The sequence below is a fragment of the Microchirus variegatus genome (genome assembly GCF_963457635.1).
Source record: "Microchirus variegatus genome assembly, chromosome: 1".
Taxonomy (NCBI): Eukaryota; Metazoa; Chordata; class Actinopteri; order Pleuronectiformes; family Soleidae; genus Microchirus; species Microchirus variegatus.
Window position 1 is genome coordinate 18,786,108 of NC_139802.1, and position 13,851 is coordinate 18,799,958.

General features: G+C 41.5%; 1 protein-coding gene across 1 annotated transcript; it reads left to right on the plus strand.

Moving 5' to 3' along the window:
* The first annotated feature begins 1,112 nt into the window (after positions 1-1,112).
* Positions 1,113-13,000, plus strand: vegfaa (vascular endothelial growth factor Aa). The gene is made up of 7 exons (XM_083887658.1): positions 1,113-1,806; positions 3,659-3,698; positions 4,514-4,710; positions 5,576-5,652; positions 5,751-5,783; positions 9,796-9,927; positions 12,556-13,000. The coding sequence occupies exons 1-7, from the start codon at positions 1,741-1,743 to the stop codon at positions 12,575-12,577; spliced, it is 567 nt and encodes a 188-aa protein (XP_083743784.1). The 5' UTR covers positions 1,113-1,740; the 3' UTR covers positions 12,578-13,000.
* Positions 13,001-13,851: the final 851 nt, after the last annotated feature.

Consider the following 13,851-nt stretch of genomic DNA (forward strand, 5'->3'; position numbering starts at 1 on the left):
CACAAATATTTTACTGTAATATTATATTCTTAGTGCTACACTACGACCATTGTTACACAATGTATTTCCTTAAAAACGACTTCCTTATTACAAAATGATCCCCATGTTGTCATTGTACTGTAAAGTGTTGCCAACTGGGTTTATATGTAGTTTCTGCTGCTTTAAAAGGTCTAGTGTATAACATTTAGCAGAGATAATATATATGTTATATAGAATTAGTTATATATAAGTGTACAATTGCTTTAAGATACAAACTCTCAAAGCTTTAAATGATCCCATTTATATGTATTTTAGGCTACAGGCTGACTTTATGGACGCTAAAAGACAACACAAGCTCACTTTTTAAATCCTTGATATATTCAATTTGACAAACACCATGAGTTATAAATAACATGTATGTATTTTTTTTAATCTGTAAACACACAAATGCCATCTACAACTGGGCTCCTACTGGACAATACCTGCTTAACATGTTTTCCTTTCCATCTTTTTTAACACCTCTAAATAGGAACACAATTTTATAAACTTGTCATCATGTTCTGTGGATGAAGACCTGAAACACTGATTATGACCATTAAATCACCATTGACCTTCTAAAGCAAGTGAGAAGCAGACTTTTTCCCCCCCATAGACCTCTATTCAAAGGGAATTATTTTGGCAACCAGCAGAGTCGCCCCCTGGTGGCCTACTCTCCGGACTTCACTTTTCACACCATTAGAATATGCCGATTTATATAGAGATAAGAGACTATAGTTTTGAAGCAAATACAGTTTTATTTTTTTTCAATTTGCCATTGTAGTTCCCTGCGGAGTTAAAATCTGCAATCTCACCATTAGATGTCAGCAAATGTTTACACACTGGACCTTTAAAGTTGTTTCTACTGTTGTAATTATTATTTGTGCAATTCATGGTGGTCAATGACAGCGTGAGCCACCTGTAACTCAGACAAGAGACAGTGCTGCTGCTGCTGGAGGGGAAACGCATCCAAATGAATCGGCTCCCCCCCCTTCCCCCACCCCCACCCCACCATTGGTTCAACCCAGCCCCGCCTCCCCGCTCTTCATAACGCATGCACTGGAGTAGCAGTCGCCACAGGACGCAGAAGACGACGACGACTATAGAGGCTGGTTCCGCTCCACAGATTGGATGCTCCACACTGAGTTTTTTTAGAGAGACGCACAGCACAGAGCGGACGCTGAGTCAGTCAGACACACACACACACACACACACACAACAAGGAGGGTGAAAGCAGCAGGATCACTTTATACCGGCATACAGCGCGTGCTCTTTCGCACACACACACACACACACACACACACCCTCAGGCTGTGGAATCAATGAGCGCAGAGTCACGCCGGTGCGTAAAGTTGGTGAGCTGATCCCTTCTCTCGCTTCCATTTATTCCTGAGGTTTTTTTTTTGCGGAGCAGCGCAGCGCTGCTGAAGTCCCGGCTTCAGCGGAGCTTTCACACCGATCCCAGCGTCTTTGTCTGTGGATGAGCCGGTCTGCGTGGATGGTTAAAGCTTTCTATAGCAGCGCACTGGAAGTCTCCCTGTGAACGAGCCACACGCGTGGATAAGAAAATGGATTTGCTGTTGCTATAGCGAAGAATCACTGCTATTTTTGAGTATTTATTTTTATAAGATTTGTGGATTTTTTTTTTTGTTATCCCCCCCTCCAATTTATTTTTTGACGCAAAGCCCGCAGAGGTTTCAGAACTCATCGTGTGGAATTACAACCATGAACATTGTTGTCACTTTGCTACAAATCCTGTGGGCAGCGCTTTTTTACCTGTCCAGTGTAAAGGTGAGTGTGTCACTTTATATGCATCTACACACACACAAACATACACATACACACACACGCGTACACGTGCCTTCTATTTGATTCGGACTTTGATGACGCATGTGATTGAACAGTACGCAAATGGTACGTCTTCAGCGCACTCAAAACAAATGGAACAAGTTCATTTTAGACAGCTTGTCTGTGTGAGGGGAAACTGTCATCCTCTATACAACACACACACACACACACACACACACTAAACCAGACTGTATTTAAATATCTCTACATTTAAGGTTGGTTCTGTCCAGAGTCAGTGACAAAGTGTGTATCCCGAGTGTGTTTTTTGATTTAAGAAGACAACCTTTACATTTCGGCGATGTTCATGTTTATGTTTACATTATTAGTAGTTAATAACACAGAGAAAGAAGTTTGCTCGAAGGCATAAAGCGCGCAGACGGACATAATAAGTCCAGTAATAAAAAAGCTGCTGGCTTTAGAATCTTTCAAAAGTTTCTCAGTCATTATCAATGCCATTGATGTGAATACATCCGGGAGGGAGAGCATTAAGTGAGATTTGAGTGAATGGGGTTTCTGGAGGCGCGCCTTCCTCCTCCTCCTCCTCCTCCTCCTCTTCTTCAGATGAATGGAGTTTGAACAGTGAACAGTCAGTTTTGTTCTCACGCTGCTGCTCAGCCTCAGACCCGGTTTCTCCTGTCCCACCGCCCTTCACGGTGTCCACCTCGTTTCCACGCAGGCTGATCCGTTTTTCTCACGCAATATCTGCGCGGGTTACACCAGCCACACAAGGTGCGCGCAGATCTCTCGCTCTCTCTCTCTCCCTTCCTCTCTCTCTCTCTGTGTGTGTGTGTGTGTGTGTGTGTGTGTCCGCGCTAATTGTTGCCAACCCGTCACAACATCAGACAGAGACCCCGGTGGTTCCTGTCAGAAACTTTTCAAAATAAAAAGTAAAAAATCACATGTTTGTTGCGATAGAAGGTGACACCATGTAAACAATGTCACGCCACCACCGTTATAGAGATTTGACTGACACAAATGATGTGGTGTAACGTGTGTGTGTGTTTTATTCACGCTTCAGTTCAATACCCACTGTAATAGTGATGCAACTACTTTAGTCTGTCTGTTAGTCTGTCCAGTGATCTCAGTGCTTCTCAAACCTTATTTGAGATTATATATATATATATATATATATATATATATATATATATATATATATATATATATATATATATATATAATGTGTTTGCATATGTGTTTTCATTTGTTTCATTTGACACATTTACCTTTATCCTCAATTCTTTAAAACCTGGAATTTGGGCTGCAATAGTGATTATTCATTGACTTCTAAATGTATCCCTAAGTATTTTAAATAATTTGTTTTGAGTGTTGTTATTTTTTAAATAAAATTGTGGGGGGTTTTTTTAAGAAAAAAAGAGGGGAAAAAAACCAACACTCCAAAGTACCAAGTTACAATAGAATCAGCAGCTTTATTATTGCATACATGGACAATGCATACGGACCTATGTGTGCGTGCGTCTTTATGCTTATCTAAAACAAGTCCTTGCATTGCTTGTGTAACGTATGCTGTTTAAATGGAACGATCTTATTTTCTCCCTGGTGAACATGAATCCTCATTAAAGTGTTTATTTTTGTGTTGACACTTTATTGTTCCCCAGCTGCTTGTTACTATGTGACAGAGCTGATGAATGAATGGGGTGTTAAGCTGGTAACATGGAGGCTTTTTATGTTGGGAAACCTTGTATTTATTATATAACAATAATAATAATAATGATGATGACATTATGTTTTATAAAGGTTGTGGTTTAACCCTCGGATGAATGTGTATCTCTTACAGACTGCCAGCATTAACAAAGTGGAGAAGAGTAAAAATGAGGGTAAGTGTTTTTTTTTTCTTTATCACACTTGTTTTAGTTTTCTTTGTCTCTCTGTGTGTGAGTGCAGGACAGAGGACTGTACGGCCACCTTGTGGCCATGTGGGGAAATGATAGTTTCTTAAAACATGGAAAGATTGACAGGTGAAAAAAACCCAAGGTGTTTTGTTTTGTTTTGTTCTCTCTTTTGTATTAGCTGGGATGTTTTCTCTGCGGAGAACAAACAGGAAGCGAAGGTCTCACGTTAGACTTTGGAGTTGTCATAAAAGCACTTTTACTTTGTGAATGTGCCTGTTGAGGCCACAACACACTGAACACTCTGCCTTGCCCTTGGCGCGTGTTCGCTTGGCTGTGATGCTGTCGTGTTATTAAGGTCACGGTCAGCCCTGTCGGAAGGTGATGAATGGAGACGCGGATGAGTCACAACAAACAGTTTGCCGTGGACACAGGTTGTTAGTGTTGGAATATGTGCAAAAACTCCGCCATCTGCACGCGGCTGACCTTCACACACCCACAGTCAGGAGACCAGAGCACCTGTCAGACACTGTCATGTGCTCTCAGATAAGACCGTGGCCTGATTACACCAGCTGGAGAACGAGAGAGAGCTCTTAACCCTTGCTGATATCACGTTTGTACACAAATCGAATTGAAGACTGTAACTGAAATGAAGTAATAAAATATAAAGTATTACACAAGTGAGTTCAGGTCGAGGCGTAGGTGTTACGCGTTTCGTGTGTATGCTAACTCTGCTTTTAATGTCACTTGTGGATGAAAACATGATAATTAAACTGCCCTTGTTTTCTTTTTCTTTGTTTTAGTCATCCCTCTACTTGAAGTTTTCACCAAGAGTTTGTGTCAGTCCAGGGAGGTGTTGGTGGACATCTCCCACGAATATCCGGACGACACGGAGCACACCTACATCCCGTCGTGCGTGGTCCTTAACCGCTGCGGCGGCTACTGCAGCGACGAAGCGATGGAGTGCGTGCCCACGGAAACTCGCAATGTCACATTGCAGGTGAGGAGAGGCCTGCGTTGTCGTTTCCACTCAAGTTAATGAGGCGTTGCCACATAATCGGTGTCTCACGTGCAGTGTCTTTTCTGGTTTGTGTCACTTTGTAAACCGTTTCGTTCCTCTGCGGCAAAGTCTGTAGAGAAAACGTTGTTAGTCGAAGACATTCACAATGGTTGGTTGTTTCAAACACTGACTTCGAAAAGTAACGTGTGTGGATTTAATCGTGGAGCCAGCAGTGGATCGATAGCCGTGTGTTCTGTGATGTAAAATCGCATGTCTTCTGAATGGACTTTGGTGCGGGAATTGAGCAGATAACAATTCAGACATCTTCCCCTTAAACTGGCATAGATTTGACTTTGTGTCACTACCTCATACAAACAAATACATTCTCATTTTGAAGACCAAAGGCGTAGTTTGAGTCGATTATCGAGCTTCTTCTGCGTCCACCAACGTCACCTCATTGTCTTTATCAGTGGAAACAGATGCGCTTTATTTTATTACGCAACTGAATTTCCATTTCCATTTCATTATGTTATTAAAATGCAGATCCAATATTTGGCAGCATAGATTATCAGATTTGTCTTATTTTGTTTTTATAGTGTCAGGCAGGCAGTTTTTTTTTTCCAATTTGGAAGCAGAGCAGAGAAAGTGACGAGGAAGAGCCATGGCATCTCAGATATGTTGTTTACTTCAGTGCGTCAGCGTTTACAGCGACATGCGTGAGGTCAATGCCCCCCCCCCCCCCCCGGACTTCGCACTGGAGAGGTGGCACATGCAGCGACACAGACACAGCTCAGGGTCTGCGGTGTTTAGACTGCGCGTCAGAATCTAAACCTCGCCTTGTTTGTGTCCTCTGTTTCCCATCAAGGTAATGCAGGTTCGATCGATGGTGTCGAAACACCCCATTCACTTAAGCTTCACAGAGCATCAAGCGTGTGAATGCAGGTAAGCAAACATCGCGCACGCACGTGAACAGCAATAAAGTGAAAGCAGACATCTAACTAAATCATTTCCACCTTCTTCTTTTTTTTTTTAAACTCCAGACTAAAGCCAGATGTTCGAGTAAAGAAAGAATAGTAAGTACATCTTTGATTGTGACTCTGTTTGTTGTTGCTTTTTTTTCTGCTCTGTCATCAACCCTGAAGGATTTTGAAGGGTAGGATGGAAGTTTTTAGGTAAAAATGTCCTTGAAGTTGATTAATGACTTGTGTAACTGAGTGCAGACGTTTCTCTGTGATGGTCCTCGTGTTGGCCTGCACATGATTAGACCAGGATGTTCATCAGCTGTAAAGCAGTCATCGATTATTTTTTTCAATCAGAAGATGCCAGAAAATGGAAAAAAAAATAAACAAATTGTTGAGTAGTCAGTTGGATATTCCCTGTACTATTCAGTAGATTTTGCAACATGCATATAAAACACTACCGTTCAAATGTTTGGGGTCACCTATACAACTTGTTTGTGTTTTCCATTAAAAGTCACTTTTTTTAATTCATCAAAAGAGTTGCAAAATGAATAGAAAATATAGTCAAGATTAGAAATAATGATTTTTATTCAAAATAAAGAACCAGCAAAACTGTTTTCAGCTGTGCTAACATCATTGCACAAGAGTTTTCAAGGGTTTTCTAATCATCCAATAGCCTTCTAACACCATTAGAAAACACAATGTACTATTAGAACACTGGAAATGGGCCTCTATACACCTATGTGCATATTCCATTAAAAACCAGACGTTTGCAGCTAGAATAGTTGTTTACCACATTAACAATGTATAGAGTGTATTTCTGATTAATTTAATGTTATAATCATTGAAAAAATAAGGACATTTCTAAGTGACACCTTACATTTGAACAGTAGTGTATATTTTTATTGGCATAGAACAAATAAGAAATAGAACAATTAACTGGTGACTTTGCGATTAGCGATATGGATCATTTAAATGTTCATATTTAAAAAAATACTTAAAAACTGCAGTTACGTAATATAAGAGAATTATGATAAATCACGAGGTCTTTGAACAGCTGCAGTCCTCAACTCCCCCTTGTGGTGGTCGAGGACTGTGTGTTGGCAAGTTACCCAGAATTGTCCCGTGAAATATGAATAAATTTTTCATTAATGTTAATAATTCAAATGATCCCAATCCATCCATCTTCTACCACTTTATCCTCCACACGAGCGTTGTGCATAATGGACAGGTAGAGGAGGTTTTTTACTCTTACTTACACTATCTTTATAGGACTCTTCCACTTTGAGCACGCTCTTCTTTTTCTTTTTTTTTTATGGCGGCCAATTAAGTGCTTTACGGCGCGGCCATAACGGCGTGACTCACTTGAGACGCGGCCAACCCCGACTCTCAGACCACCCATCGACGTCTGCACTCTGACTCCGTTTGCACAAACCTGAACCCTCGGCGACTTCCGCGTGTCTAATCATAGCAACAGGTGTCACAGGCAGTCAGCCTATTTTATTTTTATTTTTAGAGATTTAAAAAGAGGATGAGCCCCGGAGACGAGCTGAGGTGGTGGAGAGAATTCACTCGCTGTCACAGCTGACATACGAATGTGTGTTTGTACGGTTTCTCTCTCTCTGTGTGTGTGTGTGTGTGTGTGTGAGGCTTCTCAGCAGGAGGTCAGCTTGTTTAATTGGATAAGGAAGAGAGTGTGTGTGTGTGTGTGTATGGAATCGTGGCGTGGTGCCTTAAATCCTGACGTACTGGTGGAGGAGAGATGAGATCATGTTAGCTAAGTCATGGGGCTGAGCCTCCCTCCAGCCTCGCTCGATGCCTGCCTGTTCCTGTGCACGTAGGCAGCTGCTCTCTTCCCTGCAGCAGGGTGGAGCGGAGCGGAGCGGTCATACGCTCCCATTACAGGAAATATCGATCCTGATACACCTGACCCAGAGCTAATCCTGAGGATCAATATCCAGGCATGCTAATGAGGAGACAGCTCCTCTGTTGATTTATTGCCTCTTGTTATCGTGTACAGATATTGATTCAGCCCCACCAATACTCTATGCTTTCAACTAGTTTAACTATTTTCCCAAGGAGCATATATGCTGCACTCTTAGAAATAAAAGTGCTGAGTAGAACCATATAAGGTTCTTCGGCTTGTCCTCATAGGAGAAGCCTTTTTGTCTCCAGGTGGAGGGTTCCACCAAGAACCTGTTTAAAATCCTTTATTCAGGAAAGGGGTTTTAAAGGGTTCTCTGTATCAAAATGGTTCTTACTGGAACCATTAGTGTTACCAATAACCCTTGAAAAACCCTTTCTTCTGGAAAGGGTTTTTCAGAAGCAAATGGTTCCAGGTAGAACCTCAGCCCTTGTAGAAGGACAATTTTGGAACCCTTATTTCTAAGAGTGTGCTAAAGGTTACAATAAATGAATACCAGAAGCAGCAGGGATGACATGTTGTCTAAGTCTGTCTTTAAGTCAGCCAAATCAGTGCCATCACACATATCTCATCATTTCTCTCCCCCTACATTGATATTTCATTAAATTTCATCCCTCGAATCAACATTAAAGAGAAACATTACACAAGAGCGAGCTCACTGTATGTGTGTGTGTGTGTGTGTGTGTGTGTATGTACGTGTGTTCACATGTGGCCTTATGTAAGAGGAGAATCAGAGCCAGAGTGAATCAAAAACATTTGTGTTAGTGTCAGCGCGATATCTCTCTTATGGAAGGACGTGTCTCTCAGTAAAAAAGCAACAAAGAAAAGATGAAAACCCAGCAGGAATAAGATGAAAAATCAGCATGAGTTATAATTATCTGATAAAAAAAAGTAAAAAAAAGAGAGGAAAGGGGCCAAAATATCAGAGATAAAAGAGATTAGAACCCACAGTTGTGATAACTGATGTACCAAATAACAACAGTGAAAGTGAAGTTGCTGTGGTGTTTTTGTGTTGCTCTGCAGTCGGCTGCACTTGTTGTTGCTTTCCCCTCCAGGTTAGGGGCTTTGTTTTAAATGTTAGAAACCGCATCAGGTACAGTCCATAAATAAAGCACACATGTGCCGTGTGGCGCATGTGTGTGTGTGTGTGTGTGCGCAGTGTTATCGTGCAAGCCTTGAGACAATGACTGATAGCCTGTGCTTTGGCCTGCTTTACTCCTGTTTTCCTTACAGCTCCAGAAAGCGATATAGAATCTATCCTTGTGTTTTGGCAAATCAGTTTTTCGATGAGACAAAGCATATTTCTTTGTTGCTACTTAGTAACTCCATCAATACTATCGGCTTATATCCTTGTTGTGTCTTTATTGTGACCTTGTGTATCATAAGCTGAGTTCTGAAACAGATTGTCTGTCTCAGCCTTGACCCTTTTTCACTGATCTGATCACGAGTGTTCAGATCTGAACTCCTGCGCGTGTCCTGAATGCATCTTAAGATCTGGTCAAGAGAAGGTTCTGGGATGTGTGTCCACATTCTTTTACATTGAAATCCGCGTCCTCCGCTGGCGTCGTCTTACCCGAAATTACACTTTTCAACACCCATACGTTGATTTATTTGTCGCTGCGGCCACTATTTACACATGACACGTGTGCAGTCAACAGAAATGCAGACTTTCCTCTGAGTGTCATTTGAGATTCGATTAAAACAAGAACAGGGGGAAACTTATTCGCTCGTTCAAGTCTGATCTGGGCATTTAATGTTCATTCTGCGCCCGAACATCAGTCATTTACCGTTAAAGGTTGATTTGCTTCAGTTGGCCGTTTGCTCGTGGCTCTCCGGTGATGATTAAACCCTGTTTCCCTTCCTTTAATACAATGTTATTTGTTTTTTTGCCGAATGTCAGGGCTGAATATTTATTTAGCGGTGGAAGGGCAGAATCAGGAAATACATCATTTCGAGTTTTATTCATTTTATTTTCGTTGACCTGTGAGTGTAGGTAGGATGATGTCACCATTTATGAAAATGTTGGTACTAGTCCTCTGGCTGCTAGAGTGCAAGAGGAGAGTGTGTTTGTGTGTAATGGGGTGGTAGGGATGTTGCATGAATGTCTGTCTCTGCCCTTTCTGCAGAATTCGCTTTATAGCTTAGACCTCTCTCTCTCTCTCTCTCACTCCCTCCCTCCCTCTCTTTTTTCTTCCCTTGCAGCCACTGTGTGCCTTGCTCAGAGAGAAGAAAGCGCTTGTATGTGCAGGACCCTCTCACCTGTAAATGCTCCTGCAAATTCACACAATTAGACTGCAAGTCCAGACAACTTGAGTTAAACGAAAGAACTTGCAGGTTTGTTTACCGTAAACCTCTCACAAGAAAAACAACTCCATGTGCCATGAATCCCACGTTTTTCTTTTTCTTTCTTTCCTCCTGTTGACCCCAATCTCTGTTGCCCCAGCATGGATGGATTCTCCCCCTCCTGCCGAGAAACGCATGCTTCTCCCTGCTGTGTTGATGTTGTGTCGTGTCGTGTTTGTCGATTGAAAACGTAGCAGCTCTGTGTTTCTCTGCATTGTCTCCTGTCAGAAGTGTTGTTTTAATTCACTCTTAAAATCTGTAGTCCTTCATTGGTTCCTAAAACACTTTTCTTAGTTGTTGGAATCCTCTTTACGTCCTGACAGACATCTATAAATAATCTAGAATCTCGAAAAGAAAGAAAGAAAAGGAAACAATCTGATGTAAAAACACTCAGCAACTTTGGGATGTTTGCTTCATCCACATTTCTCTTCACTATCTGGCTTTTCACACAGTTTTGGTTTAGTCCAGGTTTTTTAAGCACAAATGAGGCCAACACTATTTTATTTGCAGTGCCCGAAACATTGAAGACTGCCCGTAAAATTGTATAAATGGTTTATAATGAATCCATTTAGTTTAGCTCTTGATAAATGGTAAATAAGAAGGGCAATGGTTATTTGTCGCCAAATAACGAGTCCACATGTATCTGCAATCATTCATATAGAATGTCAGCTTCTGACATTGAATAACCTTTCTGGCATTTAACCTCCATCAGGGTAACGTAATAGTCAAAAGTGTAATTTATCTTGTCAAATTAAGAAATTTGACAGTGTTGAATAAGCGTGGCATTTTCCACATGCTTTAACTGGTGTTATAATATCGTGCTGTTAGAGGACACTGTAACTAAGCAGTGCTAAGCAGATCTTGCCAATACTGAGAACGTGTCAATGAAGGCCAACTATAATTTAACTATAAACCATGTGTAAATCCTTTGGCGGTGTCCACTTTGTTAATGCAAGAGCAAGTTTCTCATTTTGCTCTTAACAGTTCGCAGACGTCGCCAGCTTTTCCCCCCAGAGCTTTCATTGTCATCATCGTTTGAGATCCATTGATTTTTAAAAAGAAAAAAAACCTGATGAAGAACATAAGTCGAGGCTGAAAAGAATTAGCAAGAACTGTTAGATCCTAATGTCGCTAAGAGGAGTATAAAAACATTTTTCCATTGGGGTTTTTGGACACCATAAAAACACTAGAGTCGATTATTGGCATGCGAGCGAATCGTGCGTGCCGTTGACACTCGATACTGTCATAGTTTGGCGTTGAGCAGAAGCCCATCGCGTGCATCACCGAGCCCATAGATAGGTGCAGACACTGCCGTCCTTCGGTTAACAAGGCTGCGTTTCACGACCTCCACTGACCCCCGTCACCTTCCACGGCCTCTGACCCTTCAGGGCCCCCCACACTGAGCCACACACTTCTGCAGCGGGAGTGAATGACATGATTCAGTCTGGGTGGTTCAGGAAAAAGGTGGTGGAGGAGGAGACCTGAGGCTGAGAGGTGGGGGTTGGTTGTGGAGTGTTTTCACCGGGGCCAATCCACTCCACACACTCCACAGTTCCTGCTATAGTTGAGCCCCATGAATCCTGTCACGAAACAAAGTGATTTCAGACCAGTGTTGGGCAGTTATATAACTATCTACGACTGTTCAAAATAGGGGTCACCTATACAATTTTTGTTGTGTTTTCCATTAAAGTCACACTTTTATTAATAAAAAATATTTTCATTCAAATGAATAGAAAATATAGTCAAGACATTGACAAGATTAGATATAATGATTTTTATTCAGAATAATAATTTTGCCCTTTCGTCAAAGAACCAGCAAAACTGTGCTAACATCATTGCACAAGGGTTTTCAATAGTTTTCAATAGTCTTCTAACTCCATTAGCAAACACAATGTACCATTAGAACACTGGAAATGGGCCTCTATACACCTATGTACATATTCTATTAAAAAACAGACATTTGCAGCTAGAATAGTCGTTTACCACATTAACAATGTATAGAGTGTATTTCTGATTCATTTAATGTTAGATTCAAGTGCTTTTCCTTCGAAAATAAGGACATTTCTAAGTGAGCCCAAACCTTTGAGCGATAGTGTACGTCACTTTACCAAATAAAAGCAGTAGTTTAAGGATAACACTGTGTTGTTGAATCACTAGATCATGATTGGATGAATGGATATAGTCCCAAAAGAAACTTCACTCCTTGGTTGTACTTTATAAAAGTAATCTAAAGTAATAGTTTTACTTCCTAACGTATGGGGTAACGTATAATGCATAACCTACTTATTACAGTCACTTAGTAACTTGCTCAACACGACATAACACCGGAGAATAGGAAGTATATTTTAAAACGGGCGGCAAAAGCACCAGGTGGTGGACACTGACCCAGACCTACCCTCTCCACCTGTCTCACACACACATGGACACACACACTGAGCACTTCTACTTCCTGTGCTGCTCGTCTTCTTATTTTGTTGTTGTTGTTGATTTGTTGTTGTTGTTTTTTTTTCGGCATGGACGTGTTTTGAGCACAAGTCATCATCTGTAATGAGCCCTTTTCCGGAAAACCAGTTTGATGATTGTTGCTAAACTCGATTTTCGTCTCTCCCTCTCCCGCAGATGTGAGAAGCCGAGGAGGTGAGACCAGTGACACTGTTATGAAGGAATTCTTTTCTTAGCACAGCACTTTGAAACCTGAGGATGCATTCCCTGCAAGGACATAAAAAAAATAAATGACAACGCAAGACAGGACATTCTGGACGTCAGATTTGCCACTCTCCGCATAAGGATATTTATATATATAAATATATATGTGTGTACATAAACTATTAAGTACCATGACAATGTGTAATGCTGCTATATGAAGAAACTATTTAAAAACAAAACGAATGCGCCGCCGGCGCGTGAATGGGAAGAGGTCTTGGTTGTGTTCTGCCCCGTTGGGTTGAACTGGGAGAAAAAATCTTTTTTTATTATTGTTATTTGATGTAACACTTCACTGGATGCTGGTCTGCTGTGGATATTTCGAAGTAAACCGAGTGATTTGCAACCTTCATGGAGGCAGACGCCAAATTTGCCGCTGAACTCTCGCAAGAAGAGACTGACGGGAGGGTGGGGGGGGGGACAGAGGGAAGGAATGTCGGACTTAAACTAAGCGGCATGTTCCAAAAAAAACAACAACTGTAAAAACTCTGTGACTTGATGGGACGTTTATGTTTTTGTGTCCTGGTGTGAAAGCACACACCGAAAGAGTTCTCTCTCCGTGTTTCCTGAAGTGACTGTATACACAGGATAATGTGAAGGTGACTTTCTTCCCCACGTGGAGCGGGGGGTGGGGGGTGGGGGGGGTTACATGATGATTAATCGCTTAAACAGGTCAGATTCCTTGTAGGCAAGAGGAAAAAACGCATTTTGGGGCCAGAACTCGTCACAGGTTTCCATTGATAGTTTTTGAGCAGGTGTTACTGTCAAAAAAAAGTCGGACTAAAGCACCCAGATAATGTGATTGGGAGTCGATTAACTAACGCACGTGTGCGTTCATTTGGACCAGAGTTGGATCTCTGAAACACAGAAATAACACAAGTTACTACGTAGAAGAAAAGGACGACAGCGGCGACAAGGAGAACCAACCAACCACCGAGTGTAGTGGAGGTGGTCACGCTTCATTTGATAAATCCATTCCCCACTAGTGCATGTCTCCTGCAGCTTGACTCAACCATTCATTCAAACATACTCATGGATCGACTTTTTAATGGATCTATATTCAAACGCAGGTAGCTGTTAATAGAGACAAGCTCAAACAAAACCAAAACGTGGTGGTGGATTCAGTAGTAAACGGAGAATTCAAAAGTCAAGCCCCAAAATATTAGCCGTTGCCGCTCAGAAGCTGATTCATAATAAGCCAATGAGTTTCAA

Excerpts from the sequence above, each read along its gene's own strand:
- vegfaa (XM_083887658.1), top strand. The coding sequence starts at position 1,741 with ATGAACATTGTTGTCACTTTGCTACAAATCCTGTGGGCAGCGCTTTTT. Across the intron at positions 3,699-4,513 it reads GGAGAAGAGTAAAAATGAGG|TCATCCCTCTACTTGAAGTT; the intron begins GTAAGTGTTTTT and ends TCTTTGTTTTAG. Across the intron at positions 4,711-5,575 it reads CTCGCAATGTCACATTGCAG|GTAATGCAGGTTCGATCGAT; the intron begins GTGAGGAGAGGC and ends TTTCCCATCAAG.